We start from the raw sequence: 26,271 nt of genomic DNA, 5'->3' as shown, positions 1-26,271 counted from the left end.
GAAAGACAGACAGATCCATGGACATGTATACCTGGAGAGAAGCTGCCACTTCTCTCATTGGAAATTCAAAGTTCCTGCCTGCACTCAAGAGATCTGGGGTACTAAGCACAATGTGGACTCCCTAGCTTGCCCATAACATCACCATGTGTCCACACACAAGACTGTCCCCAACAGCAGGCTGGGGTTTGCACCACTGTTTGGGTTACGCTTGCTGTGAGCAAGGCTAACCAACATGCTACCCACTATTGTGTCTAACTCCATGGGTGCAGTGCCAGTGAAGATGGCAGTCACAGACACAACAACTCCAATGGTACAAACATCCTCAGGGATCAGTTTTGGGACCAATCTTATTTAATCTTTTTATTACTAACCTTGGCAGAAAAAGTGGGAATGCGCTAATAAAGTTTGCGGATGACACAAAGCTGGGAGGTATTGCCAATACAGAGAAGGACCGGGATATCATACAGGAGGATCTGGATGACCTTGTAAACTGGAGTAATAGTAATAGGATGAAATTTAATCGTGAAAAATGCAAGGTCATGCATTTAGGGATTAATAACAAGAATTTTTGTTATAAACTGGGGACACATCACTTGGAAGTAACAGAGGAGGAGAAGGACCTCAGAGTATTGGTTGATCACAGGATGACTATGAGCCGCCAATGTGATATGGCCGTGAAAAAAGCTAATGCTGTCTTGGGATGCATCAGGCGATGTATTTCCAGTAGAGATAAGGAGGTGTTAGTACCTTTATACAAGGCACTGGTGAGACCTCAGCCAGAATATTGTGTGCAGTTCTGGTCTCCCATGTGTAAGAAAGATGAATTCAAACTGGAACAGGTACAGAGATGGACTAGTAGGATGATCCGAGGAATGGAAAACCTGTCTTATGAAAGGAAATTCAAAGAGCGTAGCTTGTTTAGCCTAACCAAAAGAAGGCTGAGAGGAGATATGATTGCTCTCTATAACTATATCAGAGGGATAAATACCACAGAGGGCGAAGAATTATTTAAGCTCAGTACCAATGTGGACACAAGAACAAATGGATATAAACTGGCCATTAGGAAGTTTAGACTTGAAATTAGATGAAGGTTTCTAACCATCAGAGGAGTGAAGTTCTGGAACAGTCTTCCAGGGCAAGCAGTGGGGGCAAAAGACATACCTGGCTTCAAGACTAAGCTTAATAAGTTTATGGAGGGGATGGTATGATGGGATAGCCTAATTTTGGCAATTAATTTATGTTTGACTATTAGAGGTAAATATGCCCAATGGCCTGTGATGGGATGTTAGATGGGGTGGGATCTGAATTACTACAGAGAATTCTTTCCTGGGTGTCTGGCTGGTGAGTCTTGCCCACATGCTCAGGGTTTAACTGATCGCCATATTTGGGGTCGGGAAGGAATTTTCCTCCGGGGCAGATTGGCAGAGGCCCTGGGGGTTTGTCGCCTTCCTTTGCAACATGGGGCACGGGTCACTTGCTGGAGGATTCTCTGCACCTTGAAGTCTTTAAACCATGATTTGAGGACTTCAGTAGCTCAATCATAGGTTAGGGGTTTGTTACAGGAGTGGGTGGGTGAGATTCTGTGGCCTGCATTGTGCAGGAGGTCAGACTAGATGATCATAATGGTCCCTTCTGACCTTAAAGTCTATGATTCTATGATCCCTCCCATGACCATCCTTTGGGGCACAGGTCACTGTCTATGTGGCCTGGCTGGTAAAGTTTCTGTACTAACTAGGTGTCAAGATTTCCAGATGGGGAGTAAAGAAGAAACTTCTCCCTGTGGGCAGGTTATTCCATACCTGCCTACTCAGGGATTCTTGAACTTCCCCCTGAAGCAGCTGGTGCTGGACTGGATGAACAGACAGACTGATCTGGTATGGCAATTCGTGTGACTACAATTCCCTTTATCCATACAAAGAGTGCTGTACATACCACAGATCTCTCTGCACACCACTTCGCACCAGCGCCCATTTCTTCGCAGTCGCAGTGTGTTCTAGGCAAGTTGGCTCAGCGTTGTGTCTCAGAGACTCCATCATACAAACATCTCGCCAAGTGCCCGAAGAGAAAATGAAAACCCCATGCTGAGATGAGCATCACTCACTCTAGTAAACAGCATTGGGAGAACAGGAAAGGGGTAATGGGGCAGTGTCTCTGCCAACAGCCTCTCTGGGGCAGGGAAGAAAATGTACTTTTCACCTCTGCTTTCCGTGACTATTCTAGAGGATGTCACCAAAACAGCCCGGTGAGCTAGGGCCCATTTAGCCTTATGCTGTAGCTGGAGGACAAAACCCTGACTCCACTGAAACCAATGGCAGTATTCCCATTGACTTCAATGGAGCTGAGACTGCACTCGGTGCATGTGAGCAGTTCTCACTCCTGCCAACTACAGCCCAGTTTACGCTTTGTACTAAAACTAGACAGGGGACACAGAAAAGGCAGCAGTGCCGGACAGAGGGAGTAGTCTGAAAAAGAGCCAGTATGTCTTTTCACCAGCTCAGACCTCGAAAAGCATCTGCTTCCTTTTTATGAGAACACTCCAGTGTCCTCGTCATTAGAGATGGAAAAGCCTTACCGAGTTATCTTGTCTGTCACTGCTCTGCTCTGCAAATGCAGGCTTATTCCCTAAAGCAGAGGATCTCAAACTCTTTCCTAGTAGGGCCACATTTTTAACAAGAGAGCTTGCTATGGATGCCATCTCCTTGCCATTCACCATCACCCAGACCCCTCTCCTTCCCAGTCACAACTATCTAACGGCCCCAAGGCACCTCAGCCATGGGGAAAGTGTTCTTGTATTTTTGGATGTCTCTAGTGTGATGAGTGTATTATCCTCTGAAAACAGTTCCTCACACTGTCTCCTCATTTCAGCTCTCCTTCCGGCCTGCTCTCACCTGGACACAAGGAGGCAAGCCATACCCATCAGGCGAACAGGTACTCCACTGCTTCAGGGACTGCCGTTCAGGGATCTCGGCTCCATAGTGTATTTCCAAAGGGCTCACCCAGTCCCATTCTGCAAGAATGATCAATATCCCCTTCCCCTGCTCCCTTCGGAAAGGCCCCTTTTCCTGAAAGTGGTAGAGAGATGTGGTGCTCAGTGACTCACTCAGACATCACCACACCCTACGCAGGGTCATTTATTTGTTTGTTTGAGTGCATTGTATCTTTGACCACATTTGTAACTATAGATTTAAAAAAAAAAAATGGTAACCAGAAGTCCGTTTTTGTAAACAGATGTTGTTTGGGTGCCTCCTATTACTCATCTGGATTCGTGTCATTCCTTTTCCAGGCTGTGGTCTCTGTACTGTGCTCTGAGTCAGTCAGAACTCCACAAGAGATTTCTTTGAGTTGCTGGTTTCCTCCCAGTGACTCTTGACTTGCTGCCAAGCAGGGCGTAGTTTATACATTTTTTTTCTTTAAAGCGAGACTGATTAATAGAAACTCCTTTAAAACACAGGGAAAAGACACCACCCCATCGCACCTCCTGACACAGCAGCAGAGGAAACTTACAACTCCACTACAGCTCTGCACATCAGGAGACAGGACTAAGGCAAAGCAAGCTCCTTCTTCTAAAGGTGCCAGAACCAGCCCCACTCCAGGGTAAGATCTCTTCACAAAATCCTCTGCAACTGCTTTCTCCATTCAGTATCTCCCATTCCTTTGGTCTAAAGCTGTCTTTCCCTTTTCCCTTATTTCCATGGTTCTCTATATCTCTGAGTGAGACTCACTAATGGCAGACATTTATGCCTTTATATTGTGCTTTGAAATCCAGCCACAGATAGGGCTGAGGCACCAACAGAAGGCACTACAAGGTCTGACTGCAACTGCACACTGCTTGCTAAGGTAACTCTATTCTTGACTTGAGGGTGTGAGAGACACACAGCGGAACTGTCTGCAGTGTGGAGTAAGGGAGATGCCACTTTTTTTTTTTTTTTTTGCAATGACACATTTGCAAGCTTCGAAGTTCAGTGCAGGTCTCTTTGAAATCAATCCTGCTAATTCAGATTTACACCAGCTCAACTCAGATCAGAAGCTGGCCTTTGGTTTTTTCAGATGTCCCTCATGCTTTTGTGCGTGTGTCAAAGCTCTCCCATTTTATTAGTGGTTTGCAAGTCACTGGTTTAACAAAATAATTAAAACTTAAGTCTTTGATGGCAAAAGAGTTGGCACAGCTCAAATCAGAGCTGGGAGGGTGCTTCTCAGAATCCGAGCTAGTGAGACTGAAGCTGATCAGAAGTTCTAACCAAAGACATATGAACAATGCGATTGCATGTTACGCCTTCTTGGCAGCCAAATCCCTGGGGTTGGGAGTGATGAGAATAAAAGGAAGGCAGACGAGAGAAGTGCTGAAAGCAATAGGAGAGCTACATGAGAAAAGTGGAGGGGATAAATGAGTGGTGGGAGCCTATTGGTGGGAAGTAGAGCATTGCAGAAACTGGCAAATTTCTCACTCAACCCTCCTCCCACACGAAATGCCTTTCCCCAGCAATTCTTTCGTTTCCCCTAAATATATTTCAGATCAGCCCTGCTCCCATTTAATTCTCAGCCTGTCTGCAGGTAGTAGGAGTTTAGCCTGTTGCTGTGCACACTTGCAGCTGTTGCCTTCCAGCCAAGGGGCAACTGCATTTCAGTGGTGGGAGAAGTGACCAAGACAGAGAGAGACTCTAGAGCTCTTACAGAGCCTTCTGGGTGAAAGGCACTTTTGGGAGTGAAAGCAGTTATTTTGGTACGGTTAATACTAAAATACATTTAGAAGAGCTGGGGGAAGAAAACAATGGCTGAGCAGCCTTTTGCTGGAAGGCACTGGTACTCTCTATTAAGGCACTTGTGAGACTGGCTTTGTCCAGGCGTGCCCTGTTGCAACATCTCTGTCATGAGGAGAGAGTTTCTTTTTCTGAATACACACAGCGAAGGGCACGGGACGTGATGTGCCTGAGGAGATGGGGCCAGGTTCATCCTTGGGATAGCGCCACTGGCCCATTAGGCGTCACCCTCAGCAATCTGAGATGTTTTCCAAAAAGGGTTTCCAATCTGCCAGACTCACCCTCCTCCTTCCACCCAAACTCTTTGCACAAATACCTGGGAGGTGGGGCGGGTAAGCACTGAGACTGCAAAGAGGTTTTTCCTGTGCTTAAACACAAATCATTTCCCTAGAACATGACAATGCAGAGCAGCCCCGCTCAAAGATACACAACTACGCACCGCTGGAGTGATGGCCCAAAAATAGTGTAGTAATGCCACTTCATGCTGTCGTGTCTTGGGTCATTATTATTACTTCTACTACTGTAGTGCCTGGAAACCTTAACCAATATTGGGGGTCCCTGTGTGCTAAGCACCAGACACACTCAGTGCCTGCCCCAAAGAGCTTGCAGTCTAAACAGACCAAGGGAGGCAGGAAAACAAAAGGGATATTGCCCATGGTCACAGGCAGAGCTAGGACTAGAACCCAGGTCTCCTAAGTGCCAGCCTGGCTGTGCACCCTTTGAACAACAGTGCTTCTTATAGGAGACCATTTAAAGTGAGGGAGGAACGAATCCTGCTTGTTTTACTTGTGCAGGCAGTCCTGTTGGAGACACCTCGGCCTTGATTGTCCTGCAGGCATTTTGTGCAGTTTCTATATGACAGCGGCACATCAGGTGTGTCTGACTGGGGAACAGCCTGTACCTTTTGTTCATCCAATTTCAAAACTCATAAGGAGGGGGATTGAGCCCCTCCCATGGAAAAACCTGAGGGAAGTGGGCCAGGGATTGTGGGCCCCACAGAGAATCCTCTGGCTCTGGGGGAGTGGGGCACAGTGCCACAGGGGTGGCTGACACCTCCTCTCTCCCTCTCTGGGCAGCGAAAGCTGTGCACGAAAGGCCCTCTCTGCTTGTGTAGCACCCACAGGGTGCATCTTCGGGGCCTTCAACTCGTTCCATTCTTAAGTGATACAAGGGCATGACAATAAAATACGGTAGCCGTCTGAAGCCTTGCAATGGAGCGTGGGCTCTGTCTAGAAAGCTTGAAAACAGACCCAATTCCAGGAAATGAAAAGTAGCGGATTGGCTGCTTTGGTATTTCGAGAGAGGCCCCCGAGGCAGGGAACTTGGGGGTATGCCGGGACAGCAGCTGGGAGGATGCTTCCCTGCACAGGTAGACAGATGAGCTCTGCTCAAGCTAGCGTGGTACAAATAGCAGTGTGGCCGCAGCAGTAGCTTGGGCCAGCCATGCGGGGGTCCGGCAGGATTGTACTCAGGGGGCTAGGTCGAGCTGCCACCTGTGTTGCTACAGCAACGCAGTTATTTTTAGCGCGCTGGCTTGAACACAGCTAGTGCGTCTGCCTACCCATGCTGGGAAGCCGCCTCCAGCTGCCGTGTAACATACATTTGGCTAAACTGACTCAGCATAGGGGAATTCAGACCTAAAGGTGTCCTTTACTTTGTCCATAAGCCTGCTGTATGACCCCCGGGCAGCACGGCATGGCAGACAGCCGGAACCTTCCTCAATATGTGTGCCTGAATTTCCCCACACTGAAGGCAGGTGATCTCTGCACTAACACTGCTTCCCCTCCTCTGCCAGAGGATGCCATGTCGGCTTGAAGCCATGTGTCACACGTCCCCTGTACAATGGCAGATTTCCAATCCTGCTCTGAATTCCCTCTGCCTGCTGGGCAGAAGCTGTCATCACACCGAGCACTGTACCTGGCGCGCAATGCGCTGAGGAACCGGAATGGGCGTCCACGTAGGTGGTCCTCCTCCCGCCAGATTGGGCAGCACTAACACTTTCTCAACAGTAGACACATTCGCTTTTATGTCAGTGTCACCTGCCATCTGAACAGCAGCAGAAGAAAGGGCAGCTCCGTGCTCAGAGAATTTCATTCCTACTTCCCTTCTTGCTTCTGTTCTCCGGCAAAAAGGCTAATTAACGTAAGGCGGATCACAGGAACTCGTCTTCCTACTTTCCCAGCATAGCAGCAGCCTGAGAGCAGGAGGGATGAAGGGCGGAGATACTTTGCCTTCTCCAGCCCAAGGGGGGGGGTTCACTTCCCATCCCAACATTTGAAGATGGGCGTCCTAATTTTTCAAGGATCTTTCCTGCAAGCCAAGTGCTCACAGAGACAAACAAGAGGGCACGGAATGGGTTTGGAGGCATCTTCTTCCAACATATCACTACCCTGCCTGCTCATGTGAAGTTCCCTGCAGAGCACAGAGCATTCCAAGACACCTCTTTTCTCATAATGCTTGCTGCTCCGAGACTACCTTCGGTAGGATGACCAGATGTCCCAATTTTATAGGGACAGTCCCGATTTTTGGGTCTTTTTCTTATATCACCCCTCAGCCCCGTCCCGATTTTTCACATTTGCTGTCTGGTCACCCTAACCTTCGGAAGGAGCAGCTGGATGGGACTGCAGTTGCTGGCAGGATTTCTATAAATCTTAGAAGGTTGTTTTGAAAAGTGCCTCATAGAGTCATGATGTTTAAGGCCAGAAGGCAGCACTGGATTTAGCCTGACCCCCCTGTATATCACCTGCTCACTAAACCTAAAAACAAAATTAGACCAAAATATTACAGTCCATAAGAAACTAGACTATTGTGTGCCACAGGCAGGGAATAGGAGAGACCCAGGTGCATCAATCCTCAAGGCCCCTGAAATGATTAAGTGAGATCTACTCAGCTACTCCTGGCAAGTGACCCACACCCACATGCCACAGAGGAATGCGAAAAATGCCACAGGTCACTACCAATCTGACTTGGGGAAAAATCCCTTCCCAACACTGCATGTGGAGATCAGTTATACCCTGAGCATGTGAGCAACCAACCAAGTGCCTGAGAGAGAGAATGCTTGGTGCCACCTCAGAGGCCTGGGCCACCCTGCCCAGTGTCCCATCTCCAGCCTGGGCTATCCCTGATGCTTGAGAGGAAGGAGGCAAAAAAAAAAAACCACCCCAAATCCATAACCCTCCCAGAATACACTGGGGCAGGAGGGTGGGGGTGGTAGGAAAATCCCTTCCTGACCCATGCTGGAGACCGGCTGAAACCCTGAAGCATGAGCTTTAGAAACATAAGACATAAACGCAACTGCTATAGCAGCCAACATGCAAAATGCTAACCTCCATGATGCACTTGAAAAATCCTCCCCAAAGCTGCAGCCTCATCTACACTGCCCCTCTTGAACAGGTTGCAGCATCACAGCGGAGCAGAGGGCATTCTGAGAGCAGCTTTCCCACTAATGCCAAGTGTGGCCTGCTCTATTCTGTTTCATTTTCATGGTAGAGAAGGCCTTAAGGCCAGGCGAAGAGGATTCAATCTCCTCCGCTCCCCACCTGCCCTGAACCAATCCCCCCTTGAAGGAGGGATCCTGATTGTCAAGATGAAGTTTGGGGTATAGGATTTACCCACCAAATAGGAAACACAGTGTCTGCAGCAGGGGAGGTAAGAGTTCCACAGTGAGAGTCTACTAACTCAGTCTAAGGGCATGAACCATGACATTCCTGGGCTACATGCAAAAATCAGTGGACCATGCTTGCTGAAACACGTTGCTTCATTTTGCCGCCAAATCAGTCGGGAGGTTTCCATCATCCAGCTGGCCACCCCTTGTTTTCCTTTCAAGCCATGGTTATAGCTCCTGGGAAGCCATCCTGGTGATTATTTTGGTGCTGTGTGGACACACCTTCTGATTAGAGGGTGCACAAGGCAAGTGCCTTTCCTTCCCCAAATTGCTTGCTTAGGCCAAAGTCTGCTTGGACGTTATTAACTTTGGAGTCCAACATCCGAGCACTTGTCATCACTGAGTAATGTCTGAGCTGTGTCCCTCTTAAGAGATAGACTACGCCTCGTGGAAGGGAGAGTGAGCAATCAGGACAAGGGGACTGAAGTGCAGAACACTCATGGGTGAAGGATAAAAAAAACACAAGCAGAGCAAGAGTTTGCTAAGGTGTGGCCGCCCTCTTTGGAAATCACACATGTTGCTGAAGTAAGCCATTTTACTGTTAGGATTTTGCACCAAAGACCTAGGAGCAGAGCAGTTGCCATGCCTCATCAGATGTCAGGAATTCTTTCCCGAGCCTTGTGGAAATCAGTTTACACCCTGTAACAGGAGATCTAATTACCCTTGTGATAAATAACGGTGCGTGCTATTATTGTTTGTAACTCCCAACCCTCTTACAGTCCAATAGGATTTATGACCTCTTGCCGCAGTGAAGAGCCCAGGCTAAGTGCACTTTGCAAAAAGAAGTAATGCACTTTAATTTGCTCTAAACTAACTAGCCATTCATTTCACCATGTCCCCCTTCATCTCATATTATGGGATGACATTACAAGAAAGAGAGCTATTGAACAGTTTGCACTTTAGCCAGGTCAATCTTTTCTTAGCTGGTTTTCAGACTCAACAGCTCTTTGGGAGCACCATGTCTATGCCGGCACATAGGGGGCAGGTTTATTGTTGACACAGTAGGTCAGTGGCTTTCACCCTTTTTTCATCTGCAGACCCCTCAAACGTTTCAAATGGAGGTGCGGGACCCCCTTTGGAAATCTCAGACAGAATCTGCGCACCCGCCCGGGGTCAGCCGTCCACACATTGAAAACCGTGGTTCTATGGTACCGACAACCTTTCGCAGACCCCTTAGACATATTCTGTGCAGAAGAAGATTAAGATTTACTGAGGCTCTTGGCACAAAGGACATTTAGGCCCCCCTATACCCCAGAGGCCCAGGGGCACCAGAACTGCAGGGAACAGGGGGCCCATGCCCCCACACTTTTAAAAGTCGGAGGGCCATGCCCGCCCACTTTTTAACATGGGCATAGTAGCCTGGGCAGGCATGGAGCGGGGGTGGCTGGGGCTGTCCACTTCTACCCAGGTTCCAGTGCTCCTGCAGGGGCCCCCAAATTGCCTGGGGCACATGTGTTAATCCGCCACTAAGTCTGTGGACCCCCAGGGGTTTACAGATCATTGGTTGAAAACCACTGCTGTAGGGGAAAAGGAGAGGTCGTCTGACCATGAACCAGGATTCTCTCTTGCTCACTCTCTCAATTCAGTTTCTCTAAAGAAAAGTTTCACAAATATATTCCCTCCTATGTCAGCTCTTTCTTTCTTTCTTTCGGAACAACAATTGGAGGGAAAGGCACAGCAGCAGGGTGCTTTGCTAACCATCCCCCTTCAGTTAAAGGCCACATGGAGTCAGAATAGTGTTCAGGCAGGTTTCATGCTCAGGCTTTTGATAGCAGTGTACTGTATTATAACTTTAAAGGACAGTTTAATGGGATCATGATTGTAAACCAGTTTTTACAATATGTGCACTAACACACACATGCACATGCAGCCAAACTCAGATACACTCAAACAGATAAATATGTGCACACAAAAATAAAACAAACACAAACGCGAGCAGGTAAGCTCACAGACATACCCACAGAGAAGATACACGCACATGCAAACACAAGCAGACTCACAGAGACACATGCACAGAAATAAACATGCATACACACACACACACACACAGATAAATCACACCCACACACCTGCAGCCTCCAGCCCATCGACCAGACACGTCTAAGCATGCTCTTTTCTCTCCCTGTTCCTTTTTATTAATTCACTGCGCGTTCCAGGCCCTCCCAAACATTGTACATTTTTAATTAACCAGTTTTAGGAATAGAAATCCTGAGACTCTTAACATGGCGAGATGTGTATGCTCCCTCCCTCACTTCCTGAACTCCCCCGAAGTACCAGCATGGAGGGTCTTATAATTACTATTCACTAAGCCACTGAAACATTTCTGTGGCTCCCATTTACTCTAGTTTCCCCTTACCCTCTCCCTGGTCTCTCTCCTTCCCTTTTTAGGCACTCAGCCCCTCCCTTTCTCCCTACAGTAGTTTTCTCCAGGGGAGGCTGTTGGCAGCTTGTTAGACCTCAGGCAGCTCTCTCTTCCCCTCCCTCCTACCAAGAGAGCTTCGGTGTTTCTATTGAGGCTGTCACATGAGTTGGCGCTCCAGGGCTTTTCTTCCTGAGAAAATGCCAATTTCTCAGTGCTTCCCTTCAGTGCTGAGAGGTTCACTCACTCTTAAATGAATCATAGACATCACAGAGGAAAAACCCTGTCAGATCATCTTTTCCAGTCTTCCTAGTGCAGGACTGTTCCCTACAGTTGTTCTCCAGGGCTTTGTCCAGTCCAGTTATAAGTGACTCAAGCGATGAGTCTTCTACCACTTCCCTTGTGAGACTACTCCACAGCATAACAGTCCTCACTCACTACTAGAAAATGTTTCCCGATCCCTAGCCAAAACATTCTGTTTGCTGAATTTCAGCCCATTACTCTCAGCTATAGCCCCTTGGGCTACCCTGTGCAATTCCTCTCTTTCCTTTACGTTTACACCCATCAGATACTTGGCGGTGGTTGGCGTATCCCCGCTAGTTATTGTAAAGACCAAGCTGTGCACCTAGTAAGGCCTTTTAATCCCACCCCTTAAATCAAAGACTCCAAAAGCACATGTACACACGCACAGACTCCCAAGAGCTCTCTGTGCAGGGAGATCTGACAAATTCCCCCAGCTTTATAAAAGGCACCTGCTTTTCAAACTGAGTCAGGCTGGTGAATCAAGAGCAGAAGCTACCAAGGCTTTGTACCATGCTGCCTGCGCATAATAACACACAGACCCTGTGTCAGCAGGGCCTCTGGCCTCACTTGGGTCTGAAACGAGAAGCAGTCCATAGGGGAAAATGGGATGTTTCACCTTTGTAATCTGTAGGGCCACCAACTCTCTGGTATTGGTTCTGTGGGAAAAACAATAAAGTCACAATGGCAGGATGATCTTTGCATCTTTGTATTATGACAATTGAGTCCATCCATTGTGAGACAGCAGGCTCGCATCACAGGGCCTGACAAAACTGCGATGGCCCCTGGCGTGCTCAGAGAATGTATCTATGGAAGGCAAGCCTGTGGAACAGTTCTACGAATTTGTGATAGGTGATGCATTGCCCTGAGCCACTTGGTCGTGGTGATACCATAAGTAGCATTGCCCATTGCAGGTTTGCTTTATTGCCCTGGTGATTTGCTGGTGCCAGAGCTGTTAGTTTGTACCAGCTGTAGGGTGGCACATCCAGTATTTTTCTCTTCTGTTGTAGCCTTCATACTCTTCACTTTCAAGCTCAGTGGTTTGAGCACTGGCCTGCTAAACCCAGGGTTGTGAGTTCTATCCTTGAGGGGGCCATTTGGGATCTGGGGCAAAAATTGGGGATTGGCCCTGCTTTGAGCAGGGGGTTGGACTAGATGACCTCTTGAGGTCCCTTCCAACCCTGGTATTCTCTGATTCTATGATCCTGGCCCTAATTAGGGCCATTGGCTCTGTTATCTGTCCTGCTGGTCTGCACTAATTCTAAGGTGGCAACTAGCACAGGTTGAAAATTTTCCATCCAAACTATTTTGCCAGAAAGTTGGGTTTGAACTAAATGATTTTTTCCCCCTGAAAAGTATATGCTCTCTGTAGATGACTTTTTGCGGGTGGGGATATTGGGGGGGGGGAATCAAATATGGTGGTCTTCCTGCCTTCAACTGTAGTGTAGCAGTGCTGCATGCTATGAACCAACCACTGTGCTCTCCCCAGAAGAAGCTGCATTCCAGCAGATGGATGGACAGTGTTTGTAAAAGAAATTTAGGATCCTTCATGATGACAAGTGCTATAGGAATGTAAGCTGTTGTTCTTCATTATTAGCACTCCTGTGCCTTGATAGCATTCTCTCCAACCATGATCTCGGGGGGGACCGGGGAAGAGGGGGAGAATCTCAAGCTACCATCACCAGTACTAAGTCTCTCTTCCATTTCAAGCCATCCAAGGTGAATACCAGGCAGATGAGCTCACGTCCTCTCCTCTCCTCAAGTCTGGCATCTTTCAGTAACTGTTCTACCCATTCACCTTGGCCCAGGGACTGATTTCCCATCATAAAGGTCCGCAGGAGGCTGCCACAGGGCTTACTGAGCATTCCACAGGCCCTGGTTCCTGGACATGACACCTACCTGGCTTGCGAGATGCAGACCTGGAAAAGACAGGCTACACTGAGCAATTGCAGGGTTAAGTAACTGCAGGTTTGCATTCTTTGGAGTGAGTCAATGGAAAAACTGGCAACTCCAGGATGGTTGGGATTGAACTACAGTCCAATAAAAGCCTGATAAACTCCAATTCCAGCTACAATTAGATTGAGGAAAGGAGGAGAAAGGATATGCACCCGACATGTGCTGCTGCTCCAGCAATGTGACCCCACCCGGCTAATGAGAACACAGGCCTCACTCCTGCAGAACCACCAAGGCACTTTCTATTGTGCCTTAATGAGAAGAAAAGCACATGTAGCCCAGTCAGAAATAGAAAAGACCAATTATCTTGCTCTCTCCTATCCCTGAGTTTACATGGGATTATTATCTACTGTGTATTCAATGGGCAAAAGCGTCAATGAACGGAGAGGGTGGTCATGCTTTTCCTCAGAAAGACTCAAAGCTAAGAATGGATATCCCCTGAGGAGCTCACGTTAGGTAGCATGCATAGTGAAAGTGGCCATGGGAATTAGTAATGCCAAAAGTGACCTAACTAGGGCTGATCTTGAGCAGCATGCTAGATGTGAGTAGAACTGATCAGAAAAAGAAAATTCACAGCAAACAAAAAACAAAAATTCCAAAATCAATTTATGTTTGGTTGTTTTGTTGGTGGTGGTTTTTGGGGGTTGGTTTGGTTTGGTTTGGTTGGTTGGTTTTTTTAAAATTTTGGGTGGAACATTTTTATAGCAGAAAGGTACATTTCAGTTATTTTCCATTTTCATAAATAAAGAAACATTTAAAAATGAATGTTCTGGTCAGCTTGGTCAGGCGAGGATTTTTAAAAATCATTTCTGTTTTTTTTTTAAAAATGTCCATTAACAATTATAAATTTAAAAAACATTTTCCCCCAAATATTTTAATTTTTTAACATGGCATTTTCCAATGCAAAATGTTTTCTGTTTGAAAAAAATGTGAAGACCTCGAGTTATGAGCTTCCTATGTGATATGGTGGTAAAGAAAGCCAGTGTGGTTTGGCTGACCGTACACAGATACCTCTCCTCAGGGAGCAGGGAAGCTATGATTTCTCACAGCCTATATGCATGGGTGAGTCCATGTTCTCTTTAGTCAACTCAGTTTCAGAACCAAAGCACAGGGGATTCAGATGACAGATTATTAAAGGTGCTGGAGGAATCCAGTTGGAGCCTGGTTTCAGCAACAGAAGTGCTGAACACCCAACAGCAGCCACAGCATTGAGTGAGAGGTGTGAGTGTTCCTCACCTCTGAAAATCCTGAAGTATAAGGAGTTTTCTAGGGTAATCCAAGGGATAAAAGCAAGCCAGGACAAAGAGACGCAGAATATCAGGAACCATTTTCTACTAGTCAGATCTGTTAGGCCGTGGAAGAACTTCCCAAGAGAAGAGGTGGAAGCCTCATTGGTTGAGACCTTGCAAACTGGACAGGACAAAACACAGATATTTACAGTGAAGAACAATCCTGCATGGCACAGAAGTCACTTCTTTCTCCATTTTCTGTAATTCTGGGAATTCCTGTTGGTTATTAATTAGTGCTGGTTTTGGACAAATGGTAAGCAAGTGGGAAAGCTTGGCAGCCCCATAAGGTGTGGGAAAATAGTATTTGAACTGTGATGATACAACCCAGTAATCTCTAAAATCAGCTCTGACACACACAAGGCTTCAATTAGGCAAAAGGGAAGGAGGGGAAAGGTGGAGTCAATGAGTAACATATGCCATTTGGGTGACTCTACAAAGCCTTTCTGTATGACAGACGTTAGTACAAATGATAACTGCAGTATTATATTGCATTGTCACTGCTCCACATCCAGAAAGCTACAGCTGGATTCCTTGCCTGACTCACCTGGCCCAGAACAGCTGCAAATATAAAGCAGGTGTTTGACACTGCTGTCACCTAGCAATGAGAGGGAGGGCAGGAAATTAACTTAGCCCCTTTGTTTAACCCCCTACATTTTCAGGTGCAGTCTTCTCCTGGACAGAGAAGATAGACTAAAGGACCCAACAGGCCTTTGCTGTCTCTAATTTCTGTTTCAGAGTAGCAGCCATGTTAGTCTGTATTCGCAAAAAGAAAAGGAGTACTTGTGGCACCTTAGAGATTAATCAATTTATTTGAGCATAAGCTTTCGTGAGCTACAGCTCACTTCATCGGATGCATCCGATGAAGTGAGCTGTAGCTCACGAAAGCTTATGCTCAAATAAATTGGTTAGTCTCTAAGATGCCACAAGTACTCCTTTTTTCTAATTTCTGTGACTCTAATTACAAAATACTGATAAGCGTCCTGCCAGTAGGTGAGATTTGAAAACCTAATGCTTTCCACTTGCCACTTCTGTGCAGGGGGCGTGAATCTGTTGTCAATATCAGGCCTCTGGCTCCTGAGATTTCATAATCGCAAAAAAGAAAACAGTACCCTTGGTTAAATGGCACCATCAGAACCCGCCAAGGCTAGTTCCTAAAATCTCACTTCTCTTTAAATTAAATATTCATCAGTGACAAGGAACACCACACGAATTCAAGTCCTGCTGCACGTAGGGGAATAATGCAAAGGAATCAGATGCGTTACTCGTGAAGGGTGTCTTAATGCATTAATATGCTGCGCAGATTTCCTTCAATTTACAAGGAAATCAAGAGTAGTCCTCACTACAAACCAATTCTTGGGATTTTTTTTATGGAAACTGCAACAATTTCCATTTTAGGAATAAAGGATCTGAGCAAAGCATTGACTCCAGTTCTTCTTCTTAGTGTATGTGCAATGTGCCTCAGGTGGCACATGACCAGGATTCATCATTGAACTTGGTCCACTGGTTGGATCATTAGCTTCCCCAGCCTGGGCCAGGTACTCACAGCGACCGCAACATGAATGCTGATCCATGCCCCGCAATGACTCCAGTTATCCCATCTTCCACCATACCCGATCCAACCATTGAGCCACTAAGTACAGTAGCCTATTTTCTCCCCCTCTAGAACAGCCCAGTGATTCATCTATGCTGGTATTTTCAATTAACATAACGGATCACACCACCGGCCTGCTTCGTCCTGTAGTCCACTCCACCAGTGCCCAATACCTGACATGTCAGAGGAAGACAAATCTCCACCCCAGCCGACTCATGATACACCAGACCAACTGGATAACACTGTATTGTCAGGTGTGGGGGATGAGGAAAAGGAAATCCTTCCTGACGTCCACGGCCCCAGTGGGCAAGTAGCTCAATTTCCTGGCATGTGGGACTGGAGTATATCACTTTACCCTTCACAGCACCTAACCTTATTCATGGTCAGACATATATTCAGCCTATTTTTAAAAACTACCCACAGTATCTTCAAAACCCTGCATTGCATTTCCTGTAAGACTGGCTACAGTGGCTACAGCTTCTCTCTAATTACTCTGAGTGATTTACTGGGATGTGGGGGGTGTTGCCGGTATTTTTAGATGTAATTTTTCAGCACTAGGCCAATGTTTCTGGGGTGGGTTTTGAACAAACCTGGTTACTTTCTTGCATGTAAATACTGGTTTATTGTAACAAAGTTCTTGGTTCCAGCACCCACCTTTATTTTCTTCTCCACTACTTTTTTCCCTCAGAATCATCTGCATTTGAGACCTTCCCCCGCACCGCACACACACAGACTAAGAAGCCAAGATGTTGGTGCTATTGGCTGGTATTTTTGTGGTCCACATTGCCACCGTGGTCATGCTGTTTGTATCCACCATTGCCAACGTAAGTAATTCTGCTTCTGAACAAGACTGTGTTGTTGTAGCCATGTCGATCTCTGTGTAAGTGCGAAAGCTTGTCTCTCTCACTAACGGACGCTGAAGATATTACCTCACCCATTTTGTCTCTCTAAACAAGACAGGCAGCAGACACTGAACGCTCAACCCTTCCACAGTTATAACCCCACATATCTTTGAAAGGTTCCGCTGTAGGAATGCCAGCCTATAGAGTTTGGGAGTAGGGCACCCTCTTTCAGTGAACAATAATGTGCAAAGGCGCTGTTCAGAAAACATAACGAGCCTGATGCACTGCTCTGTGACTCCAATTTTAAGCTGAGGTAACTCCCTTGAAATAAATGGATCTCTGAAAAAAAATCAAGCCTCTTTAATTTAAATGCCACCCTGAAAACAGAAAAGTTCCTCGTCCTGAACTCAAACAAACACAGGCAGCCTCACAGTGATGTTTCCACTCCCATAACTTTGTAGTAGGAACCACCGGTACACGCCCCATTCAAGGACTAGTTGAGCAAGTGAGATTAATGGAGGATAGTTTTGAGCTGAAATTTATCATCCCATCTGCCAGACAGTCTCATTAAATGGCATCTCATTTAAAAGAAAAATCAAAGAGCGTTTGGATAATATGTTATCTGATTGGCTGAATCAGTTTTAGATTCTTCCGGACACATTAGTGCCACCCAAGTCCAAGGAATAGGTATAGTAAGTTGGTCAAATTCTGCCCTCAGATACCTTCATGCAATGTCACTGAAGTCAGCGGGGCTGTGTGAATACCACAGGGGGCATATTTTCTCACATGCTCGCAGATCATTGATCTTCTGTGACATTAAAATCATAAGTCAAAATTAAGAGAGTATCACAAAACCTGGGAGAAAAGATTTGTTATATAATACATGCAATTCATCTTCTGCCAGGCTAGAAGGAATTGGCTGCAGAAGGTTCATACACTGAAAATTCCCCAGATTCCACAGAGCATGTGATCCAACAGCACATACATACAACACAAAAAGGCCAAGTGTTGCTGGGGACTCCTGACTGTAAATTGTTGGGCCAATGGCCAAGTAACTCACAGCAGTGTGAATACCAAAAGATTTGCAGGGGAGAGTTTCTTGAGATGGAAAGAGCTGGTAAAAATCCCACTCGGTGTCAAGATGCTGCTGTCTAGGTATTTATTCCCAACAACATGCTCTTGCTCACCAAGTCAAAAAGGAAAACCAACAATTCTTATCGGAGTGAAGATAAAAGGCTTGTTAAGGAACAAATGCTGTCACATCCGTGCAAACCAGTGGTACATTATGTTCCATATTCTTCCATAACAGCAGAAACCAATTCTTCATCTAGCTTTTCTACTGGGAAAGCCTACTGCTCCATCTTGTTGGGTATACTGTCTCCAATAATTGTTCCTTCATTGTTCAAAAGAAAGCACAAACTCCATATTGGAACTCAGTGTGCAATCTTGTGCCACAAGCAGAAATTTCTTCCTGATACCGCCAGCTAAAGAGCTTAGATGCTGAAGGAAGCGTATGCCCCCCTCTCTTAGTAATTGTATCCTTTCCAGTGCCACTGCAGATTGTTATTTATATAGCGTTAACACCTAGAGGCCTCAGCAAGGTTGGGGCCTTGCTGCGCTAGGCCCTGTACAGACATATAGTAAAATGACAGCCCCCGGCCCCAAAAGCTTATAAAGACAGATGCTATTTTTAGTTAGACAAATGGTCTTGTTTGTATACTATACTCCAAAATGAATCCCTCCTCCCCAGTCCTCTTTACAGCAGAAGGGAGGCAAAGGGGCAGGCCAACATCTTTCTAGTGGCCAGCCCAGCTCCATTTTAAACTTCATAGAAATACACATGAAGAACTCTCCTGTCTTTCAGAGACTTCACCTGCACAAGCAGCAATGCAAACATTTGGAGCAGTTCCTGTGCCTTAGTTTATGCTGCCCCCTTGTGGCAGCCTCTGTCTGAAAATTATTCCACAGCCTCCAAATCACATTTAAGGGGCTGCCTTGAAACCCGACAACAGGAGGCAAGAATTAGAACTAAAATGCTCAAGAAACCCCAGTGAACTCTCAGTTTATCCTGCACTCTGATGGTCTAGAGAAGTCTGGCACAGCAGACCTAGATGGGAATAGACTGCCCCGCCTAGTAGATTTTCGAGACAAAGAACTACAGCCAAAAGAGGGGCTAGGAGCTCTAATGAGAGGCTATTGCACACATTTTAAAAATTGTGCAAACGTATTCAGAGTGTAGAGCCCCCCAAAGGAGGTCACCATAACAATGACAAACTCAAAGCTTCAGCTTTACTGTGACACTCCTGCCACATCATGGCTTCCAGCTAATTGCCACCTTCAGTCACGGAGTGTCCACACATTCTGATTCACATAGGACACCTCCATTTGTGAATGTGGTGTCCTGCACGCCCCATTTGCAGGACATTGAAACTGCTTTCAAATGCTTTCAAAGCCAACACAGCAGCAGCGTGTCTAAGCACCCACAGTGCAGATGACCAACTGGAAAAGGCTGTGCACAAAAGGGGTAAAAAGAGTCCTTCTTTGTCCTCTGCCGACAATCTTTTTGTACCCCCAAAGCATATGTGTTTTATTCTTATTATCTTAGCTGCCTTAGCTAAAAATACTGACCAGTGTCTATGAAATTATCCAGTCCTTTTCAAAATTCATCCAATATTCCTCCAGTGACCTCGTGTGACTGAGAGTTTCACCAGTTTAGCATTTCAATTTTCTATTTGTTCTAAGTGTACTGCCCTTTAATGTAATTGAGTGGCCCCTTATTGTCACTTTACAGGGCAGGACAAAAAGGAACCTAAGAGCAATTTTCACTATATTTTTGTAATTGAGTTCCCCACCACCACCAACTCTTCTATCTAGACTAAATATCTCAAGTCTTTCAAATCTCTTATCCCAGACAACTTTAGATCTTTGTGAGTTCCATGCACATGGTGAAGGTTTTATCTCTACACAAGCTTCCAGCAATCATTGTCCCTCTTAGGCCCAGATCAGCTGAGAGGCTGGAGCAATCATTGTCAGAATGGTCAAGAGCAACAACATTGCCACGACTGTTTTGTTCCATTTCAGGTCTGGATGGCAGGTACCTCTCCCAGGGGAGCAAACTCAACAGGACTCTGGCTAAAGTGCATTGCTGGGAAATGCAGTCAGATTACATTTGCTGAAGGGGATATGCGTAAGAGACATTTTTTTTAGGTCTTGATACGACCTGTATAGTTTGAAGGATTACAATACATTGTGATACTGATAGTGTCTTAACATACTTTTTCCCCTCCCCCCACCGCCTCTGTATTGCCAGCTTCCCTCAAAGCAGTGCAAGCCTTCATGATCCTGGCCATCATCTTCTCCTTCGCCTCACTGGTCATGTTTGTGGTGCAGCTCTTCACCATGGAGAAAGGGAAACGCTTCTATATCACTGGAGCCAGCATGCTGATTTGCTGTAAGTCTAGTCTCTCTGCAGCAGGATGCTAAAAGGTTTAAACATGTGTGCGCGCGCGTAGGTAACACACACCCCTCCCCCGCCCCCGCCCCCTCCCTCTCCCCCTCCCCCTCCCCCGCCCCTATGCAGCAGCTAATGGAGCCACCAGTCAAGTGACCTTGGAGGCCAGGCGAGCTGTGACTTGCACCCCACGGGGAGAGGCAGGAGCAATAGCTGGGCCCTGCAGGGAGGGGGCGCTGCTTTTCGGGAGGGGAGACTGAGGATAAGGGGGAGGCCATGACTCAAGCTCTTTGAGGTCATCTGAACCTTAAATTGCACCTCCCTACTATCAACATATACAGCTTTTTTGAGGGGGGGAGGGGGGGGAGAAGGGAATGCCCCCCATACCTTCCCCAGAGTTGGCCCATGCTTATAGAGCTGGTTGAAAAGTGTCCACCAAAATTTTTTCAACAAAAAATGGCTGTTTCCTAAAAGGAATTTTTTGTTGAACGTTTTCGTTTGAAGCTTTCCAGGGTTATTCTGAAGAACTGAAAATCAAAACGTTTTTAGTAAAAAAAAATTCAATTTAAAAAAACCTGATTTGGGGGGCTGAGGGATGAGGGAAGGAACCGAAACATTTTCTGTTTTTCATTAAAAAAAAAAAATAAACAGAAAATTTCCATTAATATTTTTGAAAAAAAAAATCAAAATGATTAAATGTCTTTTGGAAATACTTACCATTTTCAAACTAGCTCTTATACACACTCACAAATCTATTAGTGCAACCATCCCCACTGCTGCACCAGTGGAATTCCATTGGAATGAATGGAAGATGCAAGCATACACTTGCTGGAATGGTTTTGTCTATTGTCTGTAAACTGCTTTGGTATCCCTCCCTCTGGATTCAATGGGCCCTATCAAAGTGTCTGAAGGTTTTATCATTGACTCCACCATGGGACGGGTTGTTCTCCACAGCATAAACCAAACAGTCCCAGAGCATCTTGCTCCACCACACAGTGGCTCTGATGTAAAATTCAAAATGGCTGTTTCAGGAAAGCAGTCACTGCTTTGGTTATTCACAACGCATGGTCTTGAACACAACAGGGTCTTTCCAAGAAAGAAAGAACAGGGATGGCAGATAATGTTTTCAAACTGTCAACACCATCAGGCAGTGAGAGGAGAAGTCCTCTTGTCCTGCTCTGCCCATCCTAATTACTATTGCCTTTTTGAGAAGGAGGGCATCACACATTCACCTAAAGGTTAGATGTATGAGGCAATATAATTCTCCACTTCAGATTACAGCTTGGTTTCTTGCTCCAGGCAGTTATCCATACCAGCCCCCACCTACCGTTTGTGAATTGTAAACAGAAGGTGATCTCACCCAAACCCATTAAAGTAATGAGAGATTCTTCATTGACTTCATTGCCTTTGGATCAGACTCTGACTATATGAAAGGGGGAGAGTACAAGTCAAATATAATAGTGTTTAATTCTCCAGAGCTCCCCACTGGTTACAAATAGATTCCCAATATAAGCGCTGCTCTTGGGGTCCAAGGGTCGATACAGATCACAGTCTTCAATTGGAAGTCCTTACTGGAAGGGAGGAAGGGGGAAAGGAAATGTGTTTAGAGGAAGCAGGTTGTTTTTCTTGTTATTGGTTTTACACCTGAGAGTGATTAGAACAGTCAGTCGATAAAGGATCACTGTCAAGGTTGGCAAGCCCAAAAATGCCATCCACTTCCCCCCACTTCAATCTGTTTTCAGTGCATGCAATATGTTTATGTGGTTTTGTAATTATATATATATATATATATGAAAAGCCTGTGCCAGTAGCCTCAGTGCTCATGAAAAACCCTACAACAGCAAACCCCAGTGTTAATGTACAAGCAAACAACAAACAAGTGTGTGCAGCCCCACTCGTGAGTGATCTGCCCAAATGCACACTAGCGTGTACAGCTTCAGTACTTGTAAGGGAGCCAACACTAACACACCAGAATCTAAATTTGTGTACCATTCCCGACAACTCTGGAATCCGAGCAGCTCCGGTATGCAACCGTGGCCTATCTCCTTCCAGTAACAAACCAGGACATACTGACCCGGTGCTCACAAGAAACCCTCTGATAAAAAATTAGCATAAAGTGCTCAGTGCTCATGAGCAGCCCTACAACAATAAATGGACCATCAGCTTCATAGAGCACATGCCACAATATCACTGCAGTACCTGAGATGTCCTGCAAAGATTAAAGTTTTCCAACATCTTCCAATTCTTTCTTCCCTCTCCTCCCCCTACAGGGCTGTTCATTTTGATTGCAGTCTCCATCTACACAGCCCGATTTCCACACTACTTCACAGAGCCTCAAGACCATCATGGCTACTCCTTCATATTGGCCTGGATCTGCTTTTGCTTCAGCTTCATCATTGGCGTCCTCTACCTTGTCCTTAGAAAGAAATAAGGAGTAAAAGGGTCAGGGGGAGGGTTAGAAATTGGGGATGGGGAGGATGAGGAGTCATTCAGCTGGAAGAACCGTTTGGCCAATAACACAAAAAAACACCCACCACAAATGAATCCACCAAAGAGTGAGAAACAGCTCCTCCAATCCAGCCAGCACCTCCTTGATCCTTGGGCCCTAAAGTTACAGACGAACCGCCTCGTCACTGGACTCTGCTCTCCTTCCTCGCAAAGTCAGGCTGTGCCTTCAGGAACCCCCAGACTCGACATCACCGACTCGGCGGCACCTCAAGGAAATGAGTGCTGCGTCCTACTTCCTCCCCTCTCTCCTCCCTATGTCTCTTTAGCCTGCATTGTGTGCGGGGTAGTGAGGGATAAGACTTTTTTGCCCCGGAGAACAATGGGACAGGCCTTTTGTTACATTTTTAGAAGCGTTAAAGACATTAGATCTGGAAACAGCCCAACTAGACTAAATTCAAGTTTTTAAAAATATCATAACTACAAATTCATTGCCATCCTGTTTCCTACTTTAGAAAGAGACTAATTCCCATGAATAAATCGGGAGTGAGGTGGAGGGAGAGAAGGAAGCATATAAGAATGGAGGGGAGGAGCCAGGGAAGGAAGGAGGCAGTCAATGATCCTAGTAACAGAGGATGCAGTTATAACTCAGTGGTACATACCCCAGAGTGTCATCTGGGGGTGTTTCTCCACTATAGTTGGCTGTGTAGCTCTCTAACACAGCAGCATAATGAAGATCTCAGGAAGTCCCTATGAAGCCATAAACAGGCAGATTTGTGATGCATGTGCTCTATAAGCCATGGGACTGAAGGGACTTTGCAATCTGATCACTGAGGCAGCCTGCTTAGGCTTGTGGGAGCTCACTGTTGAAACACTGAATTAGGTTTTTATAACTGCCTGTACTTAATAGATTTTCCCCCCTCCTTGGAAAAACAGCACAGGATGGGGCATTAATCACTGACCCCACAGTGACATTGTCAGTCACCTCAAACTAAAAAGACATTTGATGGCAGAAGAAATAAGGCCTAGTAGTTAGAGTGGAAAAAATCTGAGAGTTAGGAATCCAGCATTCTGTTCCCAACTCTGTCACTTAACCTATTTGTGCCTATATTCTTCCATTTGTAAAATGATGTTCATTATACCTACCTCCCAGGGGTGCTGAGAGGCTTTGTTAATTAATGCCTATACAATGAAATCCCCACACGAAAGGCTGTATGGAAAAAAATAGCATTGTCGTGTCATAATTGCAGGAATAGAGTTACTGTCTGCATCAGAGTATCCAATCCAAACATTTCTGTCCCTTTGAAAAGCTTAAATAGCAAGTGGAGATTGTTGGTGGTAAGAGGTCAGGACTCACTGTGGTTAGGCCCACAAACTAAAGTTAGGTGGCAACAAAAAATTCATGGGTGCAGGGGTAGCATGAACAGTATTTTCTCTCATACTTTCTCTGTTACAGTCTCTTTCCATATAGACTTTGTTAATTCGGTAGACATATTCTAGTACTGTACTTTGCTGTTTCTTTGACAGAGTGAGTGTTTATTTCTATACAGTCATTGTAAATATTTTGATACAAATGTTTCTAGCTTTAAGGATACAAAATACAATTTAATTCCCTTTATTTTACACATTTTTGCCTTTTTTAAAAAAGTATTTGAGACTGTGAATGAAGGTGTTGCTCTTCCCGCCAAACCAAAGTTCACTCTGCTATGATGCTGCCATACTGCTACATGGCTGCTGGTGCAGATGATAGGGTTTCCCTTTGGGTGTGAGCCAGGCTATTGTTTCAGGTTTTCTGCAACTCGGGCAAACGCCATTGCACTTGGCTATGGTTGGTTCCCATTTTCAAGCTTTCTTCACAGCCATGAGAACTAGAAACTTAGATGTACCAAAGCTGAGATTCTGATACAGTCCCATGGCTCCAGAAGCTCAGACCCAAGGCAGGAGCCCATAGTGTCTGTGCCTCAGTCTCACTCTGGGCATGAGTAGGACCCAGTTCCAACATCAGCGTCGTAAAGATTTACTGTGTACATCTTTATTTGGGAGATGCGCAAGATGACTGACTGGAACCTTTTTTCCACCTTCAGCTTCTATGATTTAATGCCTGGACAGATCTAGAACGTGAGATCAGAACTCAAGTGCCAATGGCATTTCCTGGCCTCAGCAAACCTGGGATGTGATTTTCTGAGGTGCTAAGCATCCTTTGCTCCCTAGCTTGCATGATCAGGCCCATGGGTAGCCATCTTGGTAGAAAGTGTTGCCAACCAAATAAGCCACACAGTTAGAGTGGTACATATTCACAGATGGGACCTTAGAGAAATCAGCTATAATAGTGTGGGACTTCTATGCCACAAGTATAAACTGGCTGAAACATCACAATGGGATATGGGAACCAACTGGAAGGAATACTTGCACTGTGACCAGATGTACAGGGGCTTTCCTCGCTCCCTGAAGAGCGGTGTCTCACCCCCAAGGCATGCCTGGGAGGAGGCCTTGCCAACCCAGCTCAGGAGGTTCTCCTAGCTGTGAGCTAATTCCGTGCTAGGGTTGCAAACCCTCCCGGTTTCTCCAGGAGTCTCCTGGAATTGGGCTCTATCTCCCAGAGGCTACTGCAGCCAAAGCGGGAGATTTTAGGCCGGGAGCTGCGGGGACGGTGCCTGTAGGCAGGGGCAGTGCGCGGAGTCCCCTGCCCTGCCCCCCAGAGGCCATAAGGACATGCCGGCCGCTTCTGGGAGCGGTGCGGGGCCAGGGCAGGTAGGGAGCCTGCCTTAGCCCCGCTGCACCGCCAACCAGGAGCTGCCCGAGGTAAGCTCAGCCCAGCTGGAGCCCGCACCCCTCACCCCCTCCCGTACCCCTAAGCCCCTGCCAGAGCCTGCACCCCACACCTCTTCCTGCACCCCAACCCCCTGACCCAGCCCTGAGTCCCCTCCTGGAGTCAGCACTCCAAACCCCCTCCTGCACCCAAACCCCTCCCAGAGCCCACACTATCACTCGTCTGCACCCCAATACTCTGCCCCAGCCCTAAGTCCCCTCCTGAACCCAAACTCCCTCCCAGAGCTTGCACCCCACACCTCCTCCTGCACCCCAACCCCCTGCTCCAGACCAGTGAAAATGAGTGAGGGTGGGGGAGAGCGAGCGATGGGGGAGGGGGGATGGAGTGAGCGGAGTGGGGCCTCGGGGAAGGGGCAGGGCGGGGGAGGGGTAAGGATGTTTGGGTTTGTGTGATTAGACAGTTGGCAACCCTATGTGCAAATCAACCTGTTTAGGCTCAACACCTTTAAAAGGAGAGGGCAGTTGGTCCCAGAGGAGGGGGAGAGACTGTCAGGGTGTTGTGCTGCCTAGCAGACTGGAGAGGGGGCTATTCTGTTTGGTTTGTATCTCTGTATTTACTGCTTGGAACAGGGCAGGAACTGAATGTAGCTGGAGACTTTCCCTAGTTGGTGCCAGTTTGGGTTAAACCAAAATCCCTGCAATTTAACCAAACCCAATCTCTGTTCCAAACACCTGAGACTCTCATCTGGTGAACCGTCATCATTTTGCCTCTGGTCCTGCTACATTAGGTAATGAAGAGCCACAGAGTCACCTAGGACACTAGGGAAGTATAATACATCTTGTAAGGGTCA

General features: G+C 46.5%; 1 protein-coding gene across 1 annotated transcript; it reads left to right on the top strand.

Annotated features, from left to right (window-relative positions):
* The first annotated feature begins 3,357 nt into the window (after positions 1-3,357).
* On the top strand, positions 3,358-24,274 carry EMP1 (epithelial membrane protein 1). Its single transcript, XM_048835355.2, has 5 exons — positions 3,358-3,594; positions 16,602-16,737; positions 19,837-19,942; positions 20,066-20,206; positions 22,477-24,274. The coding sequence occupies exons 2-5, from the start codon at positions 16,660-16,662 to the stop codon at positions 22,635-22,637; spliced, it is 486 nt and encodes a 161-aa protein (XP_048691312.1). The 5' UTR covers positions 3,358-3,594; positions 16,602-16,659; the 3' UTR covers positions 22,638-24,274.
* Positions 24,275-26,271: the final 1,997 nt, after the last annotated feature.

Source organism: Caretta caretta, chromosome 1, assembly GCF_965140235.1.
Source record: "Caretta caretta isolate rCarCar2 chromosome 1, rCarCar1.hap1, whole genome shotgun sequence".
NCBI lineage: Eukaryota > Metazoa > Chordata > Testudines > Cheloniidae > Caretta > Caretta caretta.
This window is presented reverse-complemented; position numbering and strand designations above follow the sequence as displayed.